General features: G+C 44.5%; 1 protein-coding gene across 1 annotated transcript in view; it reads left to right on the top strand.

Moving 5' to 3' along the window:
* fto (FTO alpha-ketoglutarate dependent dioxygenase) overlaps window positions 1-25,098 on the top strand; it is a 118,496-nt gene extending 93,398 nt beyond the window's left edge. Inside the window, exons 9-10 of the mRNA XM_041935434.1 lie at window positions 22,691-22,831; window positions 23,577-25,098. Coding sequence (XP_041791368.1) covers window positions 22,691-22,831; window positions 23,577-23,583 — 148 coding nt within the window. The 3' untranslated portion in view covers window positions 23,584-25,098. The remainder of the gene's footprint in view (window positions 1-22,690; window positions 22,832-23,576) is intronic.
* Window positions 25,099-27,654: the final 2,556 nt, after the last annotated feature.

A 27,654-nucleotide genomic window follows, 5' to 3' on the forward strand; every position in this document is an offset into this window, starting at 1 on the left:
GCCCATTTTTTTCCCCCTTTAACTTAAGGGCTGGTCAGTCCCTCACTGCTGCTCATACCACTAACACTGAAGAAGGAGAAAGGTGTGCTACTGAGTGGGACTTTCTGCCAGGACTGGACCCAGAGCACACAGATTAATTAGCTTTGTCGTGGTTCTGTGTGAGCTGGGCGTGTTGAACAAAGTGCTCCAGCATCTTATACCTCTCCTGTTAGATGCAACGCTAACAGTTGTTGTTGTTTCTTGACCGAAGGAGGTCAGTGATAAAATCCATTTCTGACACCTGAGATTGAACTTAATCTGACTCCTGTACTCATATTCCTGCCTTAGCTTCTTTCCCTGTGTGTTTTCATTTGTGTCTCTGTATGTGTGCGCATTCAGAGGGGACGAGAATCTTGAAGAGGTTGGGGGCTGTCCTCTATTATTCATCAGTGGTAATGAGTGAAAGGCGCTGGCAGCATCTGTGGACTTATTGATCCTATCCTCTGGTTTCGTGCCTCACCTCCGGTGGGGGAGGAGAGAGGGACGTGGGCTCAACCCAGACGCACACCTCTTCTCCGGAGCCTGGGGAACGAGCCCAGCCTGCTGCCTCTCTGCCCCGGCTGGCCTGCCACCTGGCACTGAGACATTAGTGTCTCATTGTTGTGGATTGGAGTGTCATGTCTTGCCGTGGTTTAGAGATTGACTGAAGTGTCTCAACATCTGCAATTACACACTGTCTGTCCTCTATTACGATTCTGAAATTCATGTTTTTGCTTTTAGTGTATGGTATTGTACTCTGTGGGTTAAAGTCCATAACTATAGAAAACTGGCACTGTGAAAATTATATTACATCCTGACAGGTTTGCATGTTGGAGATGGTGCCAGCCTGTACTGTTTTATATTCTGATTTATATTACGTTGCCTATAAATAATGTGAATTTTGGAAACTGTCAGACAAATAAAATGTTGCTGTGCAAAATGCTGAATTTTATAAAGGATGTATAAAGACCATTAGGCAGTAACTCTCAGCTGGCCTGCTGACCATACAGTGTTTCTGAACCTTGCAGAGGCCTCCCTCTCACTTTCTATGCCTATGTGTACTCCCCACTCCACCCATTTTACTGCCTTAGTGCACAAATGCAAGCAGTCTAAATTAGGCCAGCCCCTTTTTAATACCACAGAGAGGGGAGAAGCAGCCATTATGAATTATCCTTAATTACAGCCATTTCCTAAACTAATAAAGCTGCTAAATCTTTACTGCAAAGGTTAGTTTACCCAGCATGCATAAAAACCACTGCATCATGTGTGTGCCTCTGTGTGTGCGTATGTGTGTGTGTGTGTGTGCGTGCACACGAAGGTGTGCGTGCTCAAGCATTCAAGCGTACATGCTGGTGATTGGTGTGTGTAAGGAGTGTGTGTGCGGGCGCAGGAGAGCTGGCTGGCTCGCGCCACCCATAGTCCCATTAATTTCACGTGGGCTCCCTATCACCAGCCACAGATGCCTATAGACACGTAAATGAGCCTCCAGCGAGCGGTGGGCCGCCTCAGCCAGCCAGCTCGCGCCTAATGGGCTGGAAAGCCAGCGTATGTGACGGCAGGAGATGAGGGCCTTATTTACACTGGCAGACATTAGTGGATGGACGCTGATTCACTGATTAACATGTCAGCCCCCCCACCCCCCACCCGTCATGCTTCCAACAGTTCTCTTTATCCCTTCCCTCTCTCACTTTAAACTGCTATGCTCGTAGCCACACATAAATAATGAACATATAAAAAATCCATATTAGATGTATCCTCTTCCTCCTGTTTTCTTCCCTTTCTTCTCTTTCCTATCCTCCAAACTTCCTACGCCATTCACATGCCCATACCAATAGACATATACACGGTAAAAGACCCACACACACACACATACACAATACCCAGTGTTGGAAATGCATGGTGGCAGGTTGCTGAGAAGGGGGAAGCCATCTGTGAATGATAGCTGCTGTGGAAAGATAATGTTTCTCATGCAGCGCCGACTAAGGCGCTGATGGAGGAAGATGACTTTTTGAATGGTTAAGTGGGTAAACGTTAGATCGTGGCCACAGCGCTCCCGTTCGCCTCACCCACCATCAATCCCTCCCTCTCTCCCCGTCTACTAGATTGTTTATTGAAAAGGCACGAGGAGGCAGCCGATAAGAGAGGCAAGGCTAATGCCATGATTTGTGTCAGTCACGCCATACAATTTGTTACAATCGCGACACTTATCACAATATAATATGTTTATTCTGGTCAATTAAGTGGCACAGGAAGGCTCCTGCATTTGAAGTGTCACATGCAAGATGGGACGGGGTGAGGCCGATCAAAGGAAATGGAACTAATCTAATTGTACAGCATCTCATGCTGCTGCCACATCCATAGCTGTTGCCATCGCCAGTCAGCGTATAAACCGATGCATTTTGGGAGAAAAGAAGGGAAATCAGTGCAGGTTTACAGGTACAGAGGTGGCCAGCAGCTGTTTTGTTTGGCGGGCACGTGTGTGTGCATAAAAACAAGACACGCAGACAACTTTGTATGCACAGTGCAACCCAATCTCTTCTTTTTTAATATACAGTTTCGGACTTTGCACACAAACACGTACACAAATCTTCGTAGACACATTTAGACCTTCATTTCACTTCAGCACATACAGACGCAGACACGATGCAGTTACCAACACATAATTATGCTTACCGTGGATACTGTGTGCTGTATAAACACAGAACATATTCACAACCACACTACAGTTCTCTGTATATATTCACACACTCAACCACAGGCAAGGCAAGGCCCGTTTCCCACAGACACACGACAGTATATAATGATACAAGTATGACAGAAATGTAAGCAAAGGGTTTGCCCATGAAGTATGCAAGTAATCATATTATTACGTATGTCTGCGTACCTGTGCAATTACATTTACACACAAAACACTGAAAGAAGCCTTTGATCAGGTGTATTATTTGCACTGTACACGCAGGCACACACAGAACAAATGGGTACATCAGCACACATTTATCCAGGCAGCTGCTTGCACACATGGACACACACACCTGGACATGTTGTGGTCCAGCATAGATCCCAAAAGAGTCTGAGTATACATAAAAGCAGGCAAGTCAGTGAAGGCAGGCTGTGTAGCGGACCAGTGCTTTCATCGATCTGAGAGGGTTCATTAGGTAAGTGCTGACATCACAGATTGATGTCTCTTTAAACCAGTGCCTGCCGAGGAGCTGACAAGGAAAATCAGCACTATTGACTCCTTTAGTGGTGTGTTTCTGTGTTTGTGCGTGTGTGTGTGTGTGTGCGTGTGTGTGTGTGTGTGTGTGTGTGCGTGTGTGTGTGTGTGTGTGTGTGTCTACCTTCGCAAGATATCAGTTTGTGAACTTACATGCTTATATATTTGAGTGCATCAGTACCAGTGTGCACATGTGTACCAATAAAATGAACATGTGTGTACTAGCATTTGGCACACAGGTGTGTCTCTTTTGTGTGTGTGTGTGTGTGTGGGTGTGTGTGTGTGTGAGTGCGTGTGTGTTTCCCCAGACGCCACACTAAATACTCTTGTCTTTGATGGGTTCCTTGGGTGTAGGTGTTCACTAATGTTGCTAGTTATACACTCAGCCATGCAGCTAAGCAGCCTGTCAGCCTGGTCCTGCCTTTACGCCACCATCCATCCATCTACCATGACAGAGTGGGGAGGAGATGGAGTGGAAAATAGAGATGAAGAGCAAAAGAAGGAACATAGGGTGGAGAAGTCAGAAATGGACTGGATAGCATCTCTCTTCATCAATATTTCATCAGCACATTTAAGATGTCTCTTCATGCCTCCACGCCAGCGACAGCTGTGGCCGGAGGCGTTATGTTTTCGGGTTGTCCATCCTTATGTACATATGTGCGTATGTCCCGTTCTCCTAAATTCGATGTCTCAGCAATGTCTTGAGGGACTTTTTCATGAATTTGCCACAAAGCTCCTCTTGGACTCAAGGATGAAATGCTTCGATTTTGGTGGTCAAAGGTCAAAGGTCACTTTGACCTCACAAAACATGTTTTTAGCCCTAACTCAACAATTCATACACTAATTATGACAAAATTTCACACAAATTTCTCATAGGATGATAAAGCCATGACATTTTATATCCAAAAGGTCTAAGGTCAACTTCACTGTGCCATCATAATGTTCTGCAAAAACTCTTTTCTTGTTATTATTCAGCCCCATAACCCCATATTTCACATTTGGTCAAATGCTGAATTGGTGACAAAAATCTTGGCCGTCCGCCTTGAAACTGTGCTGATTGTAGAGATCTTCTGTGCTGCCGGGTCGAAGATGTGTGTGAAGCATCCATGTTTTACAGTTTGTAGCTTCTTTGCAGCAACATTCCTATTTATAGCGTTGTAGTCCACCACAAGCTCATTGGTTCTGCTGATATTGAGCTTCAGGTGATTGTTGTTGGATCATATGATGAAGCTCTCTATCAGTCCTCTTTACTCTGGAAAAATAGTCTATAAGTGGAAATTATTCACTGGAATTATACATGGCAATATAGAGATAACTCCCATTTTACCAAAAAATACACTTAATACCTTTTATTAAATTGATTCAAAGTCTTCACTGTTTTTTATTATATGAATCTGGACAGACATGGATGTAACCTGCAACTTGACTGGCACACAACTGTTAGCTGGTAATTCTATTTGCTAATTGTGTTGTGTGAGTTTTTGACTAATTAGCAACCCAGAGAGATCCATGGTATGGGACTGCATACATGCTTACACAAGGCCTCATAGTGTTTTAGTTAAAAATGATGATTTAGCACTTTTGTTGTGTAAAAATAGACAGGAAATTGTCTCTGTATATGACCCCAGTCCCCTCACGCTGTACTTGTCGATTGATTTGAGATGTCGTTTGTATCTGATGTGTTTCTCTAATTAAGATCAGGGGAGAATCATTGGCATTGAGCGGCTCCACACGCCCATCGATCGGACAGGGAAGGAGTCAGTGCGTGTGAGGTTAGTGTGGACGGGAGTGACATGAATCAAAATGGTGGGTCGAGCCACAGCCACAGCAACTCCAGGCCATCTGCGACGGCCCTTATAAACTGCAGTGTCTGCCGTTGTGTTTCTTTTGGAGGATTTAGTTTATGATCATATCGTGGAGCAGGTGACTTGCAGGTGAATGTTGCATTTGGTTTTGCAAATACAGTGTCTGTGACCGTCTATTTATAGCATCACTTCTGGTAGCTGCAGGTTGTTAAGATCATCAATTTCCTGTTTTCATGTTGCAGCTGTAATAAGCATTTTTTGTAGCTGCTGATCTGCATCTGTTGTAGTCTATAATAAAGTAGTCAATACTTTGTAATACATTTTAACAGAGGGCATTGACAACTGGAGATCAACGGCACATACTTAACAGTCTTAAGCTCTGCCTCTGATACAATAAACATTACCTCCCCGAAACAGCATGGCACCACAGCGTGCTGTTCTAAACGAGCAATTGATCAGCTCCTTTGGAACATGAACAGGGTGTCTTCATGTCCAGTCGAAATGTCTTAAAGCGATCTATAGTCTTGGAGAGACAAAGGCAAATTGACTTATCTGGCTTTAATATATCAATACTCAAGATGGTCTATTTTTTTTTTTCACAAATAAGGAAAAGTGAAACAGTTTAGAAAGTTTGCCGTACTTTATTTTAGCCTGAGCTGAGCATAATGCAAAGTAAGTGTTTGGATTGTGGAATGTGCAGAAGCGAAGGCATGAATCCCTTCCAGGCCGCCACCACCGGAGGCACATCCCCATTGGCTGCCTGCAGGAGATTAAAGAGAATAATTGCCACCTGATTGGCTGTTTAATTTTTCATGGACCTTTGATGCACAGGGTGTTTGTATTACCTTTATCAGCAGGCATAATAATGGGATAGAGTTTGACACACTTAAGTAAAACAGGCTTTTTCACAGAGCAGAGGAGCTGCTGCTCTGCGTCTCAGCAGAAACGAGCAGACTGCGGTGGGGCCTCAGTGTCTTTTTATGTTGAAACGTCCTTCTGTGCAGTGAGTCAGTTACAATTCAAGGATTAATTTATCCATATGTAGGTGCCACAGACAGTTTGACCAGAAAAATACGACATTGTAATGCACATAGACTATTATTATTATTATTTTTTAATGTTTTGACAGTATGTCAGACAGTTGTTAATTAAACTGTATAGAACGTTTAGAGAATGTAGATTTTGATGTTATTGGATTGGATTTTAGTTGGTAGTAATAGATTGTTGACGGTTTCAAATATATGTAAGACAAATAGTGAAAAAAAAATTTGAAACCCTTTCAGTCCAAGCAGTGTAATCCAACACAACACTGCCACAAAATATAGCCTCAAATTGTACCATTGCACTGAGTGAACAAACAAACTGCCAAAGTAGTCGTTGTCAACACAAACAGAGCATTTCTAGTAAGCTAGTGTTTACTGCATGGCTGTTGTATTCCATTACATGACATTGTGCAGATGTTTCCATTTTTCTGGTGACTCATTGTATGGAAAAGGTAGCCGCCTGTTTGAAATGAACTGATTTTATCCCTGCACACTATGTTTAATTTCAAAATTTGGAAGACCTGTTTTTGGAAATCCTGTGTTTTACCACCTCTTTGAAAGCAGTATGAAAGTAGATGAGAGCTAGTTCTGCCAGCCCCTCCTACATCAGGGACAGCTGCAGATGACAGTCCCATGTTCATACCTCTGCCTGGTGACACTAATCTCTTCCTGTAGGTGACCTACCTCCTCATTCCCAATCTGTCTCTGTGTGCAGGTGTGTGTGTGTGGGTGTGTGTACGTGTGTGTGTGTGCATGCGTGCGTGTATGCACATGCGTGCATATGTGTGTGTGTAGTGTGATGGTTGCAGCGCATGTCTCCTCTGCGGTTCCGCTTCGGAGGTCCAGGAACGGTGAGCTTCTCATGGTTGTCACTTTGAGGTGGAAGAGCAATCATTTCCTTGGACAACAGTCCCATCCTCATCCCTGCTTCCCGCCCGCTCGGATTAGTTCCTCTTGCTGAGAAGATTTGCATCCAAATATTTTCTCCTTATTTATTTTTTCTCTATTTTTCCTGTTTTCTCTACATCGTCTACCATCTGTGTTTCTTTTTCTCTGCCCGTCTCTGTTTCCTCCTCCTCCTTTTCCCCTGGACGCTGTAGAGCATTTTATTACAATTGTCAGAAAGAGTAACAATTCTATTGTGGGGTGATTACGACAGGGTGTTTTACCCACAGATCACCAGAGCAATTAAAATCTGTAAATAAGGCTACCCATGATGCCTCAGTCTAAACAATGGAGTCCCGTAGGAAGTGCTTGTTTGAAGGAGAACTGTGGAAGAGAGAGTTTCTCTCTCTTTGACGCTCTCCCTCTCTCTCATTAATTAGGAGACGCTCCTTCAACCCGACACGGCTGTGTCGATGGGCAGCTTTGCACAATCGCAGTGACACATATTTCAGACACACGATGAAGTTGTTTACTTTTGTGTAAGTCCTCGCATTACGCCACTGCACTTTGTTTTGCAGCATGGCGAAGATAATGCAGCCCTACTGTAATTGTGCCGGCTACAGCTGTTAGGAAGAGAGAGGCCTGCACGAGCTACTGTGAAGAGGCTGACAAGTAGACACACACTTGCACGTAAAGGGGCACACACACACACACACACACACACACACACACACACACACACACACACACACACACACACTAAATGTGACCCTGTTTTGTTTGACAAAGGAATAGATTTATAGGCTATGAGGTAAGAGATAGTGAAATTGTGGTGGGAACATCTGCAATGTGGATTTCGTTAGATGTCCTGTTTGACACAAGTCATTTGCAGAAATCTGGCACTTTACTAATATTGGAGAAATATTTCTGAGTGCACTGATTATGCTTTTTTTATGGCCATGGGCTCTTAACTCTTGGCTAGTCTTTTGGCATGGCTTTCTTCTATTCACTTGGCACTGTAACTCGTCTGTACCCTGGCATAACCAGAGGACAATGCTGCCAGATAGCCAAGACAATGCTGCCAGTTAATGTCATATTCCTTGAATGAACCGCTTAATTAGGGCGTAAGTTAACCATTAGCACAGAGAGCAACTTTAATTCTAGTTTAGCCTCTTAACTGGAGTTGCCTGCAACTACCTGGTTCACTGCAGTTCACAAAGTGATGCAAGCGCCCTGAACGCCTCAACTACTTTTTGGTGTTTCTTTTTCTTTGTAGAGACAAAAGGCCTCTTTGTAGTTTCGTGGGAAGACATGTGGAACATGTCATGTATTTGGTGTCAGGATGTGCGCGTACCGCTTCCGCAACCACCCCCACCCTGCTTCATAAATTACTCACGAGTGGAGTTTGGGCAGGTTGGAGCAAAGGAACCAGACAGATAGAAGGAGGGACCGTGGGAGTGTTTCAGCTCGACACAGCACTGCGATGATGCCAGGCTCCGTGGGCCTCACCAGAGGCTGTGTGCCTTACCAAGATCCTGTTTACAGTCAGCCAAAGAAGCTGCCAGGCACCCATTTCCATAACGCTGCCTGCGGTCCTCTGCGGAAACTCATTTCTTTCTGCCGGAGATGCACCATGATGCTGCCTGCTCTGTACCTCTCTCACTTTGCATTCTGTGTCTTGTGTTTCTCTCTTTTGTTTCCATCTGTTTTCCTTCCATCTCGTCTTTCCATCACTCCATATTTGCTGTGTCTCTATTTTTCTCCGCCTCCCTCTGCACTCATCTTTTCTTGGCTTTCTTCCATCCCCAACCATTGAATGCTGTCCTTTCCTGTTAATTCATAAGAGCGATGCCAGTCTTCCAGGAACATGTTGTCAATCAAGGGTGGGTGTAGCAAGCTACGTGGGATTGTTAACATGATAACAAGATCACTCAGTATATAGGTCAGCGTGAAAGTTGCATATAGATTGTTTTGTGTGGTTATATTTTGATGTGTGGAGGCTGGAGCAGCTTATACTCTAACTGTCCATTGGGATAGAGGAAGCGTGTGTATTTGTGTGTCTATTTTTTATCTCAGATATTGTCTATATAATCTTGTGTGTCCATCTTGTGTGGATGTTTGTACACGTCTTTATTCAAATGTTATATCTTTGTCAGCTTGTGAGTGTGTAAGTATATCTGTGATTGCTCAGTACACCTCAGATTTTTTTTTTACATACATTTTACTCTTTGCATGGTGTCTTTTTCCATCTATGTGCATGTCAGCGTGCCATGTCCACGCTGCAGTGTATTTGTGGTTGTGTTTCTACACTCGACACATCTCTGTGTGAGCCTGCCATTTTCAGCCCCCCCCCCCCCCCCCCCCCCCCCGGTTCTTTTCTGTCATATGTTTGTGCAGATTTTTTTTTTCTGCTTCAGCCACTTGTGTAGTTGCCATGTTCCTGTGCCTGTACATCAGTGAGCATCTGCTCTTTCAACAAGGTCCCCATGGCCTCAAATGTCAGAGCAAGCAGCTGCCAGACAAGTGCATTGTGCAGCAGGCTTGTGTTTCGCCTCCTCCCATCCCTCCACTCCTTGTTCTGTGATGTTAACTGTGATTGAAAGTAAGCAGGCAGCAGCAAGTGGGGGAGAGATGAGGGGAAGGGTCTCTGCTTTTTAGAGAATTGGATTCCTGCAGTTTGGAGGTAGTGCTGTTGCTGTTGCTCAGGGCTCGACTGTTCTCCAGGGCTTTAGGGTCAGATGATGGGAGGTGTTCTGTTGTGCATTAGGTACTGCTTCCTCTGCCCTCCTGTGTGAAAGGCCTTTACAATGGGAAGCCATTTGAAGCTTGTCCGTATTGTGGTCCGTGTACTATAGGGTATCAGGGGACAAACTGTGTGCACATTTACCAATATGTGTCTCATTGTGTGTGTGTGTGTGTGCATGTGCATTGACTTTTGTATGCTCTTATATACCTTTTACAAGTCTGCTTCTGCAGTCTAACATTTTAGATCCCTAGTTGCACTTCATAGTATAGATGCTAGATGTCACAGGACACTTGTATTATATGTAGGCTTGTTGCATGCATGTGTGTTTGTGTGAGCGAGTAGTTGGAGGATGGAAGCACTGAGGCAGAAGAGATGGAGGGTGAAGAGACAGGCAGGTACCCCCCAGGAGAGGCCTGGGGGCAGCGGGCCAGGGGTGCCCCTCTAGCTCCCCCACAGCATACTCTGCTCTGCTCTCAGACACTTCTATTGATTTGTCCAGCAGATATGGCCACAGTTTAGCTGCTCTTCTAAGTACTGCTCTTTCACCTCCCTTTGCCTGCAAACACAAGCTGAACACAGGCTCTGCTTGATGTCAGGTGATGTTGTTTCCTCTGAGTTACTTCTTCGAGTTACACTACTCGCCCTACCTATGGCTTCCCTCCCTGGCCCGAAGCATGTATGAACCATCAGGGGGCACTGTTAGACTCACTCTTGCCCTATAAACGACCCAACCCAAACCTGGCATACTTTCCAGTGTCTTCTCCTGAGGCTATAGGAAGCCATGAGTTCACAGTCATGGCAGGTCTACAAGCTGTGAGAAAAGGCACTTTAGGTGTCAATCAATCCTCCACCTTCATCCCAGGATCCCAGAAAGTAGAAGTTCTGTGTTAATTCAAGCCTAAAGTAGATTAGTCCAAACAGCAGCTCGAAATTGTGCCAGTGCTTTGCTATATGTGATCAACATGTGTAGTGAAGTGTAAAGTTTGAACCTGACAGATGTAGATGGAAGCCAAGGCAACTCTTGATCAGCTGAAGACAGTTCATCTCGTTGCCAAGCTCTTATGTGATCGGAAATCAGACGGCAGTACCTCTGTGCTCCCTGACAGATGGATGAATCGAGTCTTCAAAAGGCCTCATTGGTGACACATTAACATGAGCCGCGCTTCCTGGAGGACTCTGAATCCTGAGCCTGTCACAGGTGGCATAAGAGATAAAGCTACTATGCTGCTCAGCTTGTTTCGTAACATAACCCAACTCGTGTTGAGGAGAAAATTGGCACCTGCTTGACATCTATTAAAAAGCAGTTTCTGAGATTTGAAGGAGGGTTGTTGTAACGTGTCTTGTATTATTAATTAAAACAACCTCCTCTGAGTCATCATCAGCTTTTCATGTGTCCGATGTCAGAACAGGTGTGAAGGTAAAACAATGAACAGTGAAAGAAGGAACACGCAAGGGTGTGGGTGTTATACAACTTCCCACGCTTTATTTGCAAGCTAATATGTTCTTACAAGACATTGCGACATACTTTATCACTGTTAATTAGGAAACTGCAGTGTAGGACAGGATAATACCAGCTCGTCGTATTGTTTGTTTTTCTTCTTGCACATAGTTGTTTGTCATTTATCATGACAGAAAGGCAGACTTGTTAGTGTAGGTTAAACTGGTCCTCTCTCACATGAGAAATGGCGGCTCTTACCAGCAGTGTCAGCCATAAAAAACTTTCTGCAAATTTGACTAAGTAAGACAGGTATCTTTCAGACCTCAAGTTCTGTTGTAGTGCAACAGCAAAGATGTACTTTTACAAATGCAATCGTAATTTAAGGAGTAAAGCAAAGCAGGGGTCAGATGGCATCAGAGCAGTGGAAAAACACATTAAGGGGACTATCTTAAGCGTGGTTGATTTAAGTAAGATTTAATGTTGACTTGTGAACTCTGTGTGTGCCCAAAGTGCAGGTGCATCTGTCAAAAACAACAAAATGATTCATATGTCATGGGTGCAGCAGTTAAAATGCAGATGAAATGAATAAAAGGAAGTCGAAAGGAGTGTCACAAGTTAAAACTAACCAACAGGGACATGGTGAACATGTGCAGTTAAAGGATATTGGCAAATATTGTGAAATGGCATGCAACCTTATGCAACCCTGTTTTATGAAGTGTCATTCTGTCTACCTCCTGTACAGGGACTGATTGATTGATTAATCTGTGCTAAACGGAGCTGTTGCCAGCTTCATAATTAAATATGGGAGATGCCTTTGATTTGCACACAAAGAACTCCTGGTGCAGCTCAACCTTGGACTTCTAAGCAGTCATAGCTATAGCTGGTTTGCTAGCTACCAATACCACTTACCTGCAACATGAACAGGGAGGACAGGGACTAATTGCAGGGACAAATGTTCCCGACTGCAGGCTTTGCAGTTGTCTGGGCCTGGTCCAGGCCCTGTTTATCTCAACCTCTGTTGGCAGTCATACACACACCACACACGCTATGCTCTGATTTAACCAGAGGCAAAGCCCCCACCAACCCCCACTCTCTCATCAAAGATTCATAAAGGCAAGGTTCTCAATGATTTTCTGTCTCTTCCCGTATTCACAGCTTGTTGTCCTCACCCTCCCTGTCTCCTGCCAGTCAGACAGCGGAAGTCAGGCGGAATTACGGCTGAAGTGGCCGCTGGCTCCCGGGGTGTTTGTGTGTGTATGCTGTACAGTTGTGGGGCGTGTGCTTGCACTGTTGGTGTAGGGAGACACGGGGCTAGGACATGGGCAATAGGGCAAGGGGACGAATGGACAGTGACATGTTGATGCTGTACTAAAAATGTTAGGAGCCCCGATGCAGGGATAGGAGTTCGACCCCGCCCGTTCGTCTCTTCCCCTCATGCACTCCTTCCGCTGTTCTTTGTCTTCCGCCCCAACCCCTGAGCCCTGTGCGTCGTGGCAGCTTCCACGCTGGATCTAAAACTAGCTCATTCAGAGCCCCAGTCACCAGGCCCAGGGCACACCATCTGTAGCCCTCTGAGTCCTTCCGTGTCTGTGCATGTGTGTGTGACTATGTAAGTGTGTGTTTACCTCCTCATATATGTGTGTCTGTTTGTGTGCAAGCTTACAAGCATGGGAGTGTGTAGATGTGTGTGTGTGTGTGTCTGCGAACCCAAACCACCGTGCCTCAGCCTGTTAGTCTTGCTACTTACCAGGCTTAGCCAGATGAGGGCCACTCAGCCGGGATCTAATTCCTTCGACTCTGGCAGCACTTCACTCCTGGCTCCTTCTGCCTCTCAAGTGTGCATCTGTGACCTTGGCTGACATCGGAGGGGGTTAAACTGTGAACTTGGAGATGTGGCCACAGCGATTGAGTTGTAAGCTAGTTTTTGGATCAGAGCTTTCGCACAGCCATCTGGGCTTCTATGAGGCTCAGAAAGAGGTTATCCCTCTCTTACTCCCCACAGCTGACCCTGGATCAGCAGTAAGGGCAGAGACTTAAGTAAGAAGCATCCTCGCTGGGATAGGCAGTGCAGAGCGGGGATGTTTGTGGTGTGGAAATTAAGAGAGGAAACTAATGAAGAGAGTTGATCCCTGTTAGCACTTCAGTTGTAATCCCTATGTTTTTATTGTGCCGAGCTCTGCGTGTGGCTCCTGCCCTATTGTTGCCCTTTGCTGCAAACAAGCCAGGCAAGTGTCACCTTTTTCTCTGACTTTTTTTTTTTTTTTTGACTCACATCAGTATCAGTATGAACAACGCCTGTGCCACTATAGACAAAGGGTTGGGTTTTACAAAACACAGTCCTCAGCTATGCTGGTATTACAGTTATTGCATCAAGTCTTGATATTGTGACTACAAACAGAACACTATTAAGTACCTGTTAGACCACAAACAGCTTGTTTTCAACACCCAGAACAACTTTTAATGAGTGATTTACAGACACACTCATCTGCATAGACAGGTACATACGTATATGCACTCATTCACACACCCACACACACCATTATACTGGCTTGCTTGCACTCTTTGTATCCTGTTTGGTGCAGCGCCTCAGGGCCTAGCCTGGCTCCTCTTCCAAACAAATTGCTGGCTGTTCACAGCGCTTTAAATGCCGAGGCCCTTTAATTACACTATTTACTTAATAGGGTGAAACAAAACTCGTGTTCACGCAGCAGGCGCACCAGGTGATGCAGAGGTTCAAACACCTGGCGGTAAGCACTCCTCTGGCATGGATGCGCAGCATACACATGTACGCATGAATGCACACAAGCTCACATTGCTGCGTTGCAACTACTACAGGCCTTTCTCAGGCTCGTTGAGAAGCTTCATTGAGTTTTGGGACTTTTTCTTTTGTTTGTTTACTGGAAAATAAACCCAGAAAGCATCTTGGAAAGTGCGACTCATGAGTTACTGTATACCCAGCCCGACATTTTCGGAATGAGTTCATCCTGTACTGTAAATAGAATGAGTAATGGTAGTTTTAGTTGTTGACTTATGGCAGATGCCCATGTGGGATGCGAATGTGGACATCTTGTACTGTGTGCCACTCCTTTTTTTGTCCATTGAAAGGTTAACTAAAAAACAGAAACCAACAGAAATTGTACTTACAGTCTTGCGAAAAAAAAAAAACCATGGCATGATTTTGCTTGTGCAAACAGTTTGGTTGATGATGCACTACGGCAAACATCAGTGGGGACACCAAAAGTTAGTGATTAGTTTAACCTTTCTCTCCTCCAGTGCAAGCTGGGATGTCCATCTGAGAATTATTATGAAAAGCATCAAAGTATGAGATGTTGTGGCATATGCTTTATCTTTTGTCTATTGTCACACATTTCTATTCATTTCTATTTTTTTCTATTTTTTTTGTTTGATAATTTGAATAAAAAATAACAAAAATAATCTTGATTCATATATAATTTATATATATTTATATATATTTTACTTTATTTTGCCCTTTGCTTTTACTAGAATGTTTTGTCTGTGCTGATGGTCATATTATAGCCTACACCTGGACCTGTCCAATTTATGGGGTTTAAGATTTATGACTGTTTCAGTAGGGCATGTTTACCGTCAGTGGTTTGGTGAGTGTGTTCTCTGAACGCATCATGACGAGCAGTGTCAACAATGTGGTGACTTAGTGGATGCAGTTTGAACAAAGTCTCATTTATTCAAAGCACTAGCTCTTGAAGAGCTGATTGTTTGTTTTCACGCATTGTTAAAGGGGAACAGCAAATTCAGTGTCTCTCTTTCTTTTTTTGTAAAGAAGTTAATATACATGTTTCTGAAACCCAATATCTGCTGTGCAACAGTTTGAAGGTTCTATCTCACAGTTTAACTTTACACAAAGGCTTCAGAACTTAACACCACGTCCCCTGGAGCTAGAAGGATGACTTGTAACCAGGCAATTGAAGTTACAATAGACTTTAATTAGCTGGGCCAGCTTGACCCCGCCACTGTCACCTGAAGACAGGTGGGAATTGTGCCCACGTTGGATCGACCTTATCATGTGACTGGGGTCAGGTGTCGTCCAATGGCTCGGTTGCATAGCTGTTGAGGCAAGCCTCATCCATCACCAGCTTTATTGCACCATTCAGATGATGCCCACAAGGCACTGACGCTTGGCCAGGAGGGAGGGGGCATTAGGTGGAGGGAAGGGATGAGGGTTAAAAATGATCGTTTTACAAGAACCCTCTCAGAACAAGTTTTCACAGCAACGTTGTGCCCTGGAAAGCTAAGAGTTAGTGCTCCCAACGCCACAGTAACCCTCTTCCTGATTCCCTAACAGCAGATTTACAGCCTTCGAACTCTGAGTTGTGAAAAAGTGCAATCACTCGCAGGCTCGTAACCTCTTTACCCTCGCCATCAAGTCCTCTTATTGCTACATTTTCTCTCCTGGGCTTTATAAATAAGCAGCGTCATCCGGAAAAACTTCAGTGTCTCTTCAGAACCAGCTCTAATTAGTTTTGCCTGTATATATCAAAATGCTTCACTGCGGTATTTGGCCACGTGTGGCTTGTTTAGGACGGTTATGGAGAGGGTTGTTGTGTTGAGCTAGGCATCCGTCCCTGCTGAGTGTTGCCCTTTGGGTGTTACCGGCAGGGCCCGCAGTTTTTTTTGTTTTTTTTTTCACTGTTCCTTCAAGCCAGCTGCTTATGTTAAACTAGCCTGTAACCTGGCATAGGCAGCTAGTAGGCCAAAAGCCACAGCCATTCTCATTCCTCCCCACTCAGCCGGAGCACGCGCGCACACATATGCTCTGTTTGACTTTTTCTTCCTCTCAAACATACGCACACACGAACACACACGGACCCAGAGCCTCAGGGGGTGATCCGTCTCCCCACCCCTTGTCGGAAGAGTAAACGGCCAGGAGGGCCCTATCTGTTTGTCCTTTTCCTGCCTCTTTTTTTATTAGAAGCTGATTGCATTTGAACAATAGTTGTCTGCTCGTAAATTTTGCGCCTGTGTTGACATTAGGCCACATTCCATCCCATAGCCTGAGGAGGAGAAGGAGCAGACCAGGGTGTTCGGTAATTTGTTACGCTGTTAAGCACCTAATGGACGTCCACCTGGTTTTTGAGAGCAGTAGCTGTAGTTCAGGGGCTTGCCTCCTTTGCACTTCCAGACTGCAATAGTGTTTTATTGCCTCCAATTATGAAGGCTATTTAGAGGCTACCTAGCTTTGTGTGTGTTTTTCTGTTACATCTGGTTCACCCTGCTCCAGACGGGGCAGCCAGCCAAGCCACATCAAACACTCAGGGTGTGAAGGAGGCAGGGGCTGTGCAGGTACAACGAGCCTTCCCTGTTTCTGCTGTAGGCTCCAGCTAACTCTGCGTGCATTACGCGGACTCGATGCAAACTCATGCCCTGGCTGGAAATGCCGAATAATGAGCCTTATTTGTTTCATGTGGTTTAACAAGCAGCCCAGACTGCAGCTGGCAAGAGGGACACCTCACCGAGTATGAGGAAGGGGCTGCCCCACCCACAGGCACCCATGCTCCCTGGCAGGATCATTGTTCCCAGCAGCAGCAAAGTCACGGTGGCACGTGGGGGGGAGCGCTGAAAGCACCATGCAGCACCCACCTCGCCTCCTTCCCACCCTCTTGCTAATGCATTTTTGTGTGGTTTCCACAACCATTAATTACAGGGAAAAAGAGTGCATCAGATGTTAGTTTTATTAGCCCAGGCTCCTTAGAGGGAATCAAAATGAAAGGAACATATGTCATGCATCTGATGACGCCCCCCTCCCCCCTCTCTCTCTCTGTTTCTCTCTCCACAATTGCCCACCTCACATACTCACAAAGTGTACAGTCAGCAGCTGTCTGCAGACACAATAGCATTTGATTGATCCTGAGGAAACGGTTAAGACATGGCCCTGCCCACGCTTTCTGGCCGGCTGGCTCACATTCTGCACCACTCTACATTTAACGCTGAATGTGGCAGTGATTGGGATAATGGGAGTCGGGAATGGTGGGTGGGGATCTGAGGCTCTGTTGAGGCTCTAATGAGGATTGCCCTGAGAGTTCACAAGACTTTCTGAGTCTTGGGTGGTGTATCTTGAGAACCAAAGCTCGACACCTCACAGGTCGGGCCTTGTCCCTTATGTCTCCCTTTTATACTGTCCTCTGCATGACATCACTAATGTCTTGCACAACACAGCAGAAAGATAAGTATGCAGATAAACGCTATCTGTCTGTCTCTCTCACCCATTATATAACTGCATGGCATACAAAGACAGATGTGCTCAATCACTCGTTTCTTACACAACATTGCATAGACACAGAATGTACATGGATAATATACTTCTTTCTTTCTTCTCTCCCTTTGGCACGTGATTGCATGCCTTACCTTCAGGGGCAGGCTGATTTATGAGACACATGCCTGTTTTTTCATGACTTGTTTGATTGCATTCTCAGCTATCGGGCACTCCAGTTGCCAAAACCATAAAAATTCACACCTGCACAGGATTGCTAGAGAGTCAGATGAAGTGCAGGCAGAGCATGAGGAAGCAGGTGAACTGAGGTTTTTTTCCTTCCCTTGATCAGCACAGGCATATAACACAACTCAAAACTGACATGGATGATTGATTGATGTTCTTCATCATCTCGACTTCACACAGGCTTTAATTTTTGGTGTAGCCAGAGTGTAGGGCATGGCACATATTTTGGAGATGATCCTCAATGTGCGCTGCCTTTGTTCATATTATAAACATGAACCATTTGCAGTCATATCTTCTCTTTTTATTTGCAAAGAACAGAAACATTTAGGTAGTCGTAGCCACAAATACTGTATGAAATCTTTCAAGTGAACGTTTTAGACTAGAGTTATACTGCAGTTATTAAATAGTATGTTATTCATAACTTCTTAAAACCATTTAAACATAAGGTAATAAGCTAATGAAAGGTAGATTGAGTGGATTTTTATGCCTCCGCGGCAGCCACAGCTGTGTCTGGAGCTGTGTCTTATGTTTTTGGTTTATCAGTCCATCCAGAAGTACGTGCAATTATTGTGCTTTCAGTATCTCAGGAATGTCGTGAGGGAATTTCTTTAAAATTAGCACAAATGTTCACTTGAACTAGAATGAACTGATGAAAATTTGGTGGTCAAAGGTCAAGGTCACTGTGACCAACGTCCAATTCTCGGGAACGTGATATCTTAGAAACACCTGGAGGGAATTTCATTACATTTAAACGTCCACCTGGACTCAACTGATCGGAATGTGTTGGTCCATTGTCAAAGGTCAAAGGTCACTGTGACCTCACAAAACATAACATTTGGCCATAACTTGTGAATTTATACGCTAATTATGACATAATATATTATTATTTCACAGAAATGTGATAAAATGTTTAAGTGATGACTTATATCCAAAAAGGTCAAAGGTCAGACCTGTAGAATTTATAGCTTCCATCCATATATGAAGCATTGTAGTCCACCACAAGCTCATTGGTTCTGCTGATATTGAGTTTCAGGTGATTGTTGTTGCACCATGTGATGAAGCTCTCTGACAGTCCTCTGTGCTCCTCTGGAAAAGTAGTCTCTAAGTGGAGACAGCATGTTACTCACTGGACATTTTTCACTGGAATCATGCACGTTAATTTAGAGATAGCTTCCATTTCACCAAAAATACGCTTACACTTTCTTACACTTATATACTTTTTATTAAACTCCTTTAAAGTCTGCTTATATTATCTGAGTCTGAACAGACATGGATGTAAACTGCAACATGACTGGTTGGTGGAGGCACACAACTGAGAGGCAGTAATTCTAGGTTTTACTGGACGGGATTTCATTCAAATCCCAACCCAGGCTCTCACAATACTATTGTTTGACGCACTGTGGTGATCTTTCATACATACACGTTGACGCACAAACAGAAAGGTAATTTACATGACTCTCACATAAAACAATTGAACCACATCCACTTTAGAATAGATATCTGAGCCTCTGTAAATCCCCCCCAAAAAGCTTTCCATCAGCACACCATGCCTCCACCCTGAAATGATGTCCTGAGTCAAGCAGTCCAAGCCATCTAGTCCCCTGTGGTTACAAATGACCTGCTGTAGCAATAATGCAATAAGCGTTGTCTCTTATCTATGTTCTCTGGGTTCTTTTTCACTTGGCCTGACACAATTGTGCATTTATCAGTGTAATTGCAAGAGTTGGAAGCCCTGATGTTGTCTATTAGGCGGATTTCCATCCTGTTAAGAGCGGAGGGTCTTTTAATGTATGGCCCCGGTTGAATGTACTGCCACACAATTACGCAGCGGCCAGAGATTGAGTGGGCTGATGATGCTGATGATTGTGATGGTGGTGATGGCAGTGATGATATTGGACCACCCTGCACTCTTCTAACAAGCCTTTCAGAGAGAGACTAAGAGGGAAACAACAAAGTGAAACCGAGGTTAATCATTTTATTTACTCGTTTCTCTCTCTCTCTCTCTCTCACCTGACTCTCTCTCCCTCTCCCTTTCCTTTCTTTAACCAAGTGATGGAGCCCAGATTGTGAAGTGTGTGTGTGTGTGTGTGGGGGGGGGGGATCGATGGGGAGCGCATTACAGTAAAACGTATTGATTAGGAGGCCTGCGAGCAGTGTGTTGGAGATGGTGGAATGATGCAATGCTTAAAGGAATTTATCCTTTGACTTTTACATTAACCTTTTATTGACTGCTTTGCCTGTCCATAATTAACACTCACTTTAGCTAAAGTGGTTAGTTTGAGCGCAAAGGGGGCTCCGGACCTTATTGCAGCGAGGGCCGCGGAGCTCCCGCCCCAGCCGCAGTTCAAGTGCACTGTGCTGCGTGGAGGGAACGGCCTCAGTGGAATAGAGGCGATAGAATCCTAGATACCTTTCACATTAGCATACCATTTGAGCGGGGGCCTGCCAGGCTATAAGGTTTCAGGGCAAATTGAAATGAGTGATTGTGTTGCCAATCTCTCTTGACCGAGCGCCAGATGGGATAGTTAGGCCCATATCTGTCTGGGGTTAATCCATTGGAACAGGCTGAACTCGCAAACACATTCTCTCCATCCTCAACTCCCCACCCCCTCCACACACACACCTCTTTGTCTTTGACCTTAACTTTAAGGTAGGGTGTTCTGCCATGGGAAAATCTTTTGGTGAGCCTTGTTTGTACGCCACTGTGGCTTACACTGAATTTCTTGCAAGAGCCCTGGAGAGCTTAAGGCACCTCGCTTGATATTGACTTTTTGTTTGGTTCCATTTTAGCAGTCAAGAGACGGTGCTCTGTGAACAGTGGTGATTGTGTAAAAGTGTGTGTTGAATTACCTATACTATATTATCTTTGAGAGTCCTCCAGTCTTGATATCTTTAATATCTCTGGTAAACCCGGAGCCTCCTATTTGCAAGCTAATGTTGCAAGATCCCTTGTCAGAATGCAAATGCTGCAGCTCTGTTGAAGGCGGCTGGTCAGGTTTTTACGATATGAAGCCTTTCAGTATGAGTCAGGGCAGCAGGAAAGAGGTGAGTGTTTTCTCTCACAGCTCTACTGCATGAATACTTAATCGGACCAAATCAAAGGCCTGGGTTCCCTTGGCCTATGGTGTCCTGATGTCAGCAGAACCACACAGTGTGGGTGTGTGAGAGTGAATGTATGCCGTCTGGGTCAGTTTGCACTCTCTCTTGCACACTTGGTAGATATGTATGCCAGCCATGTCCTCCTCCTCCTCCTCCTGCTCCTCCTCCTCCTCTGAAGTGGCGCTTCCTTTAATTCGTACCCTAAATAAATGATGAGAACATTTAAACACACGGCTCGTCGCAAAGCCCCAAGGTCGCCTAATCGTATTATTTATGAAGTGATGTGCTACATAATGGTACTTAGTGCATGTTAACAGATGCTATTATCAGGCCCTGATCCAGAGCGCAGAAGATATATTGGAACAGTGGATGTTAATGCTGCTCCTCACCACCGTAATGCAGCAGCTCTTTAAAGGGCTAACCGCACCAAAATGCAGCACTTAGGCCGAGAGCCAGTCGAACATTAAGTGGCTCCGGTGAAAATATATAACCACAAATTGTGGCAGCCCCCGGCTGTCCCCTGACAACTTTAACATCCCCTCATCTCATCCATAACCGACCCCCATATCCTTCTCCTGAGCCCTCCATGTCCTCGCCATCCCCTCCGTTAGTCGCCGGCCACAAGGTAGTGGTGGTCTTGTGTGTGTGTTTGTGTTTCAGGGGCTTGTTTGAGGTTTTTTAGGGTGTGGACAGTACAGGGATATGATAGGACGGACCCCGGCATAATGGCTGAGTGGGGAGTATAACTGGCCTTGTAGCTCGAGAAGGAAACTTAGGCCACCACTCACAAGCGTGCGCACACACTCTGAACACACAACGTACAAATGCCATCCTCCACCCCTCCCTCTTGCACCTCCAGGTCAGGGGTCACTCTCATCTGTCAAGAGGCAGAGGGAGGGCAGATTTACAATGACAGCAGAGAGCAACACCAAGTCACCGCAGTAAATATTTACACTGGTCTGACAAAAGATGTGGCTAAGGTCTGTGGGGGTTCCAAACACTGTAGAAATCACAGCTAACCCCAGATTATTAATCACATAAAAATCACGCAGTGACATGAAGAGGCTGGATTTCTCACTGCTCCGTCATGATTGCAACAACAGAGAGTGATGTTCTTGTGAAAGCGTCGTGCTGTGTGTGCCTGTGTGCGTGTAAGATGAATGGGGCATTAATCATGATACATGAGATCGTGGTTTCTCATCAGCTTGATACCGTTGCTGCCATTTATGGCTTTAGAAACACTTTCCCGACACCTCACTTTCTCCCACTCTCTCAGCTCCGTGTTGCTCAATGAGCTGTACTGGCTTGAAGGTTTAAAACAGAAATGTCAAAGAGAGGAAGCACGAGTATCATAACTGTCAACAATTTAAATATCGTTCACAATATGTCTTGGAAAGACATCTCGAAACTGAAATCCCTTACAGTCTCTTTTATACACACAGGTCATATCCTAGAGGTTCTAACTGGGCCCAGTATCATTAGGAGTCATAAAACGGAGAGGAAACACACAAGACGACTGCCTCCTGGTCAACCACACAACACCCACTGTTTGTTTAGGCAGGAGTTAACACACACACACGCACACACACATCATTGACTGAAACGGCTTGACATTTCTGGGACTGACCCCTTCAAAGCCCCAAACAGTCAATACAGAAAGACCAGTTAGAAAGATATCTGTTTGTTTTCACCTACTACAATCCCAGCACTTGTTACTGAGCACTGAAAAAGATTATTTTGGATTTTTTAACACCCTCCACATGGCAGTGATACAGCGCTGAAGGGACTTGGTATAGCAGTTGTTGGTAAATGTTCCTGGGACAGTTGTGCCCACATCTCAGAAATGAAAGCAGTAGTAGAAAGCCTTGTGAGGGACCTGTGATGTGTGTCCTAATGCTGATGAGTGTCTAGGATTTGATGGGAGGGAGGAGTTAATGGGTGCGCTTGTTTCCTGTGTCCTGTCGCCTCAGGTGCCACTCAAGTCTGGCCCAGACATTACCCCCTGAGGAGGCCCCAGTGGACCGGCCCTTCTGGGGTGTGGATGACCCCAGCATGCCGCTGCCCTTTGATCTGGCTGACATCATCAACAGAGTGGAGTCACTGCTCTGGAGGTAGGCAAGAGATGTTGAAATGGGGAATTTCGCTTATGCACACGTTGTATAGATGTATAGCTCGTGCAGCATGCATTCATTCCCACGTGGTTTACTTTGTTCAGTACTTAATTTCATGATTGAATAATGTCTGTATTCTCACATGAATTCACATAGACACATAGATACAGATCTAGTTGTTTACAGTCGAGTGTTTGAAGAGTCCAGTAAGAAATGTAAGCAGTAGCATAAGCAAACTAAATGGCCACTTAGGGCCCCAAAATGAACATCAAAATTAAAAAGGTCAATGATTGTGAATGACTTTGTCAAACACATATTCAATTCTGTGTCACCTTTGAAGCTCTTGGAGCTGCTCAAAGTCTCAGGGCTCCGATGATGTTTACCCTGACACTTCATGTGCAGATTCCTGCTGTCACACACACTTTACATACACACACTGCCAAACTCATCAAGTGCTGTCACAGACTCTAATAGCAGATAATAATTCAGTTCTGTTGGCCAATACATTACAGTTCACCGTGACGTTAGACAGTGACTTCCTTAAGGCATTTGAACCACTTCATATCACATAGCAAGGCTGTGATTGGCCAATATACAAACTCAAATCTGTAATAAACTTACAATTATAGCTAAACCTTCACTTCACTTCACAGGAGGCCTGATGTCCAATTATAACATTTGATAAAATGAAAAGACAGAAATACATTTCCACCAATGCCAGTTTCTTTTTTTCCTTTTCCAACAGGATGTGAAGGATGGAGAGAGGAAGTGAGACTGAAAGACCAGAAAAAAAACCCCACCAGCTTTTCTAAATGTGGGGTCCCCACATCAGCTGAGGGGACAGATCACTGAAGACACCTCCGGTGTGATCCCACCAAGATTGTTTTCCTTTTGATTGGGGCATCTACATCCCCCCTACTCCACCCTCCGCTACCCCAGTTCAGCCATGCCATCTTTGAGTTGGCTGGAAGGAAACCAGACCACCACAATAGAACCAGAATAGTGCTTCAGTAACATGCTAACAACGCAAGCTTAGCGACAAGCTATTAGTGTCACAACAGTCTAACGAAACATAAGTGGAACCTGCATTTCAGTGTTAGCATTCATTGTGAAACTATTTATTATTTCAGTGTATTCTGTTACTTAATCTCATGTAACCCAGACCTGCTTTTATCAGTGGACTGACTCATTCTCAGTAGTCACAGTACAGTACATACATATATGCTTTCTATTTGTCACACAGTGTTATAATACAGTATAGAATGGAAAGAAAAACAACAAAAAAACTCACTTTGCTCACATGGTATTGCATTCTTCACTTGTGTATAGTAATCCCTTTTATTGTGTTCAACGGTGGAATGAGCCCGAAAGAGACCAAAGAAAGATTTTGATAAGAAAGTCATGAATGTCACCCAATGGAGAACATGAAGAATGTGTTGTTTAGTGTTTACAGTGCGATGGTGTGCTTGTGCCATATTGATGTGTGACTCTGTGTGTGTGTGTGTGTGTGTGTGTGTGTGTGTTTGTATGTGCACATTTAACCATGTGAATATATATGTGATCATTCGTCGGCCTGTGTGTTTGTGCACGTTCAACTCTCCCACATGTCTACATGAAGGCGCGTGTGCATGAATGTGATAGTGTGTGTGAGCCTGTAGGCAGCCCGCCAGTTGTTTGTTCTTGAAGATATGCATATGGAGAAACAGAGACTAGCAGCGGGGCCCCTCCGCCTCTGCTCTGATGAAAGGCAACACTGATAGAATGACCCGGAACACAACCGCCGTTTCTCATAATTACAGCTGTTCAATCGCTTTTAATTACTCTTAAAGTGTGTAGAGCACCACATTCCCCTGTAATGCTGCAGGCCATCCGAGAGAGCGAGAGAAAGATCCGGCGCTTCTGACAAAATCCACTTTCAAAAAAGCTAAAAGGGTGGAAAAGGGAGCCGACGTCAAAGCAGTGTAGCAGCCCTCCTCGTTTGATTCCTTTCTCTATCTAGTTCATGATGAAGTAGAGATGCTGTTTACTATTAAAAATGCAGAATGCACTCCTTTTTTTACTTCTGAAGTTTTTTCCAAGATGTTAATGGTTGCCAAACGCTGTTCTTCTTGCTTCTTCTTTCGCTGCGCCTCTGTTGTTTGTTGTTGTCAGAGAGATTTGTTTGTAGATCGGCAGTAGCGTTGACTTGTTTGAATCACTCTGTGCTCCCTGCGCCACAGCTTGTCTGTCTGAAGCAATAGGAATGGCAGTAAATAAAAAAAAACAGTGTTTTATCCAATAACCTGCGTCCCTCTGTTCTTTGCGTGCTTTAGTCCATTATTTTTTTTTTCAACTCCTGGTGGATAACACATGTGTGACAGGTGCAAACGTTTCTTCATCCACGTACAATGTGAGTGTGTTTCAGTTTTGGTTGATTGTGTTTGACCCGACCTTAAACCTTCCAACACATACAAGCTTGTGTCTCTTTCCTCTCCCACTGCGGTGACGGTGAGCTACTGTGCTCCAAAGCAGCCTCCATAGAGTCTCTGCCTTCTAAAAGATAAATAGGACAGTAATGGACAAAAGATCCCTTATTTAGTGGTGTAGCTTACTGGCAGGAAGATTAGCTTGAGTATATCCACACCAGACCAAGGTCAAATAGTACTTACATGCACAGTTAGGCCTACAAATGATTCCTAATATTTGATGAAGTCCGTGTGAGGACCAGAGGGATCAAGTTTACTATACTGGGGCAAACTACAGTGCCAGTTGTGTTTTTTTGTGAGGGGGCAATGCGGGTCCGACAGTTGGTCAGCCAAGTGGGCAGATTGCTATGGAATTTTGTACTGACACTCATGGTCTCCAGAGGATGAATAATAATAATATTGGTGATCCCCTGGCTTCACCTCTAGTGCCACCAGCAGGTCAAAGTTTTCAATTATCAAGTGAAATATCTCTCTTTATTGGCATTCACAGTTGGCAGGCAAATTTTACATACCAAACTAAATGTGGTAAACATACCTGCCTAGCATTAGCATGTTACCATTGCTATTGTGAGTAGCCTATGTTAGCAGGCTGAGGCTAGCATTTAGTTCCAAGCACTGCTGTATAAGCACAGCTTCACAGAGCCTCTAGCATGGCTGCAGACTCTTTGTCTTGTGTACATCCAAAGCTGATGTCTGCAAGGAAACAAAAAACCCTGTTGAATGCATGGTGGACTTGCACATGGAGGCTCTGATTCTGATAATTTCTGGCACGTATGATACATACATCTGCCCTATAGCTGCTCAACAAGGAAGCCTTTGCATAAGGTCTTGTTTTTGTTTTTTGTTTTTTTGGCCAGCTGCTTGCTTTCTGTTTTCTCCAAACTTCAAAGGACCTGGCCAGCACAGCAAAGCAAACAGGTTCAATGTGAGATTGACTGATGGATTGATTGATTGATTGAGTGAGTGAGTGGTGTCACTCCCAGTGATGAAGTGATGGCTAATGTTCTGCATGTCTCCCCAAAACCTCAACTCCACACACCCTACCAACAGTGGACCGCCATCTCAGAGGTCGCCCATGTTAACTACTTCCTGCAGTGGCTGAGTGACTGAGTGATGGATGAGCGTGGAGCGCTCTCCCCTCAGGGGCCGACTGGAAAAGGGCCCCACTTGAAGAGACAATTACACAGCGCTGGTGAGAGCCACAGGTATGCATTGTTCTGACCGAGGTCAGCTGCCAGCCTACAATAGGTGCAGGGGGAGATAAAATAACCAGGTGTGTGGTGGGGAAAGGTATCGGTTTGGGGTCATATCCCAGTCAAATGTTTCGGTGTGTGGCTATAAGACTGGGGTTGATTGTAGTGCAGTTTAATCAAATCAAGAAATGGATCTGAATCCAAATTTAAAAATGTGTTTATATCCAGATTGTCAAGAAGGGCGAAGACACCCGACAGATTTATGACCATATTTTGGTGAATAATGTGTATAATAATACTTCATCCATGTCAGTGAAAGACAATTTATTCTATATTTATAACTAAAGAAAGCTGACCACAACTCTAATGTTACATAGTGAAGGTTGCATAACTGTGCTTGATTTTTGGACTAGTCTTGGTGCATTCCTCTGTGGATGTACGATACATGCAACAGTATTAGTGTCCTATGTCTACAAGAAAGAATACATGTGTAAAGTTCTCTGTGTGTCTGTTTGTACAAATGAATGGATGTGTGTCACATATCTGTGTATGTGTGTGTGTGTCCCAGGTTTCAGAGTGCAGCCTGGTGTTGGAGGCCCCGGGGCCAGAGAGGCAGTCGTAATTGTAGAAGCAGGCTGAAGAGCTGAAGATAGCATCGCAGCTCTGGGGCGGCTGTCAGCAGTGGGACGGGCCGCGCTCATTTGTCACGAACACAGACAAACACCACTCAGCACCAGCAAAACACTGACTTGATTGAGTACATGTGAAGCAACACCAGGCCTAATGTTTTGCAACTGTTAATTGCACTAAAGGTCACACAAAAGGCAGACTGCAGAGGTTTCACATCAGTGTCAGTATAAGGCACTTTTCGTCTCCGGTGGCTGCTCTCACACTGAGAGATGTCATAAAAAAACGTAAAGATAGCATTTTCTATAATGCTTAAACAATCTGATTTAGATATAAAATATGAAACTAATATTTCTATAGTGTTTATTGAATATTAACTTCATAATTCTGCTTTATTGGGTAAAAAAAGTATAATTCAGTAAGATCAAAAAACAACAGTAACAGTGTGCAGTTATTATATCTGATCAAGATACCTACCTTATATCTTTTTTCTTTTTTGCCTTTTTTTGACCAAAGCCAGTAGTATTCTTTCTGATTT

The sequence above is a fragment of the Chelmon rostratus genome, chromosome 1, assembly GCF_017976325.1.
Source record: "Chelmon rostratus isolate fCheRos1 chromosome 1, fCheRos1.pri, whole genome shotgun sequence".
Taxonomy (NCBI): domain Eukaryota; kingdom Metazoa; phylum Chordata; class Actinopteri; order Chaetodontiformes; family Chaetodontidae; genus Chelmon; species Chelmon rostratus.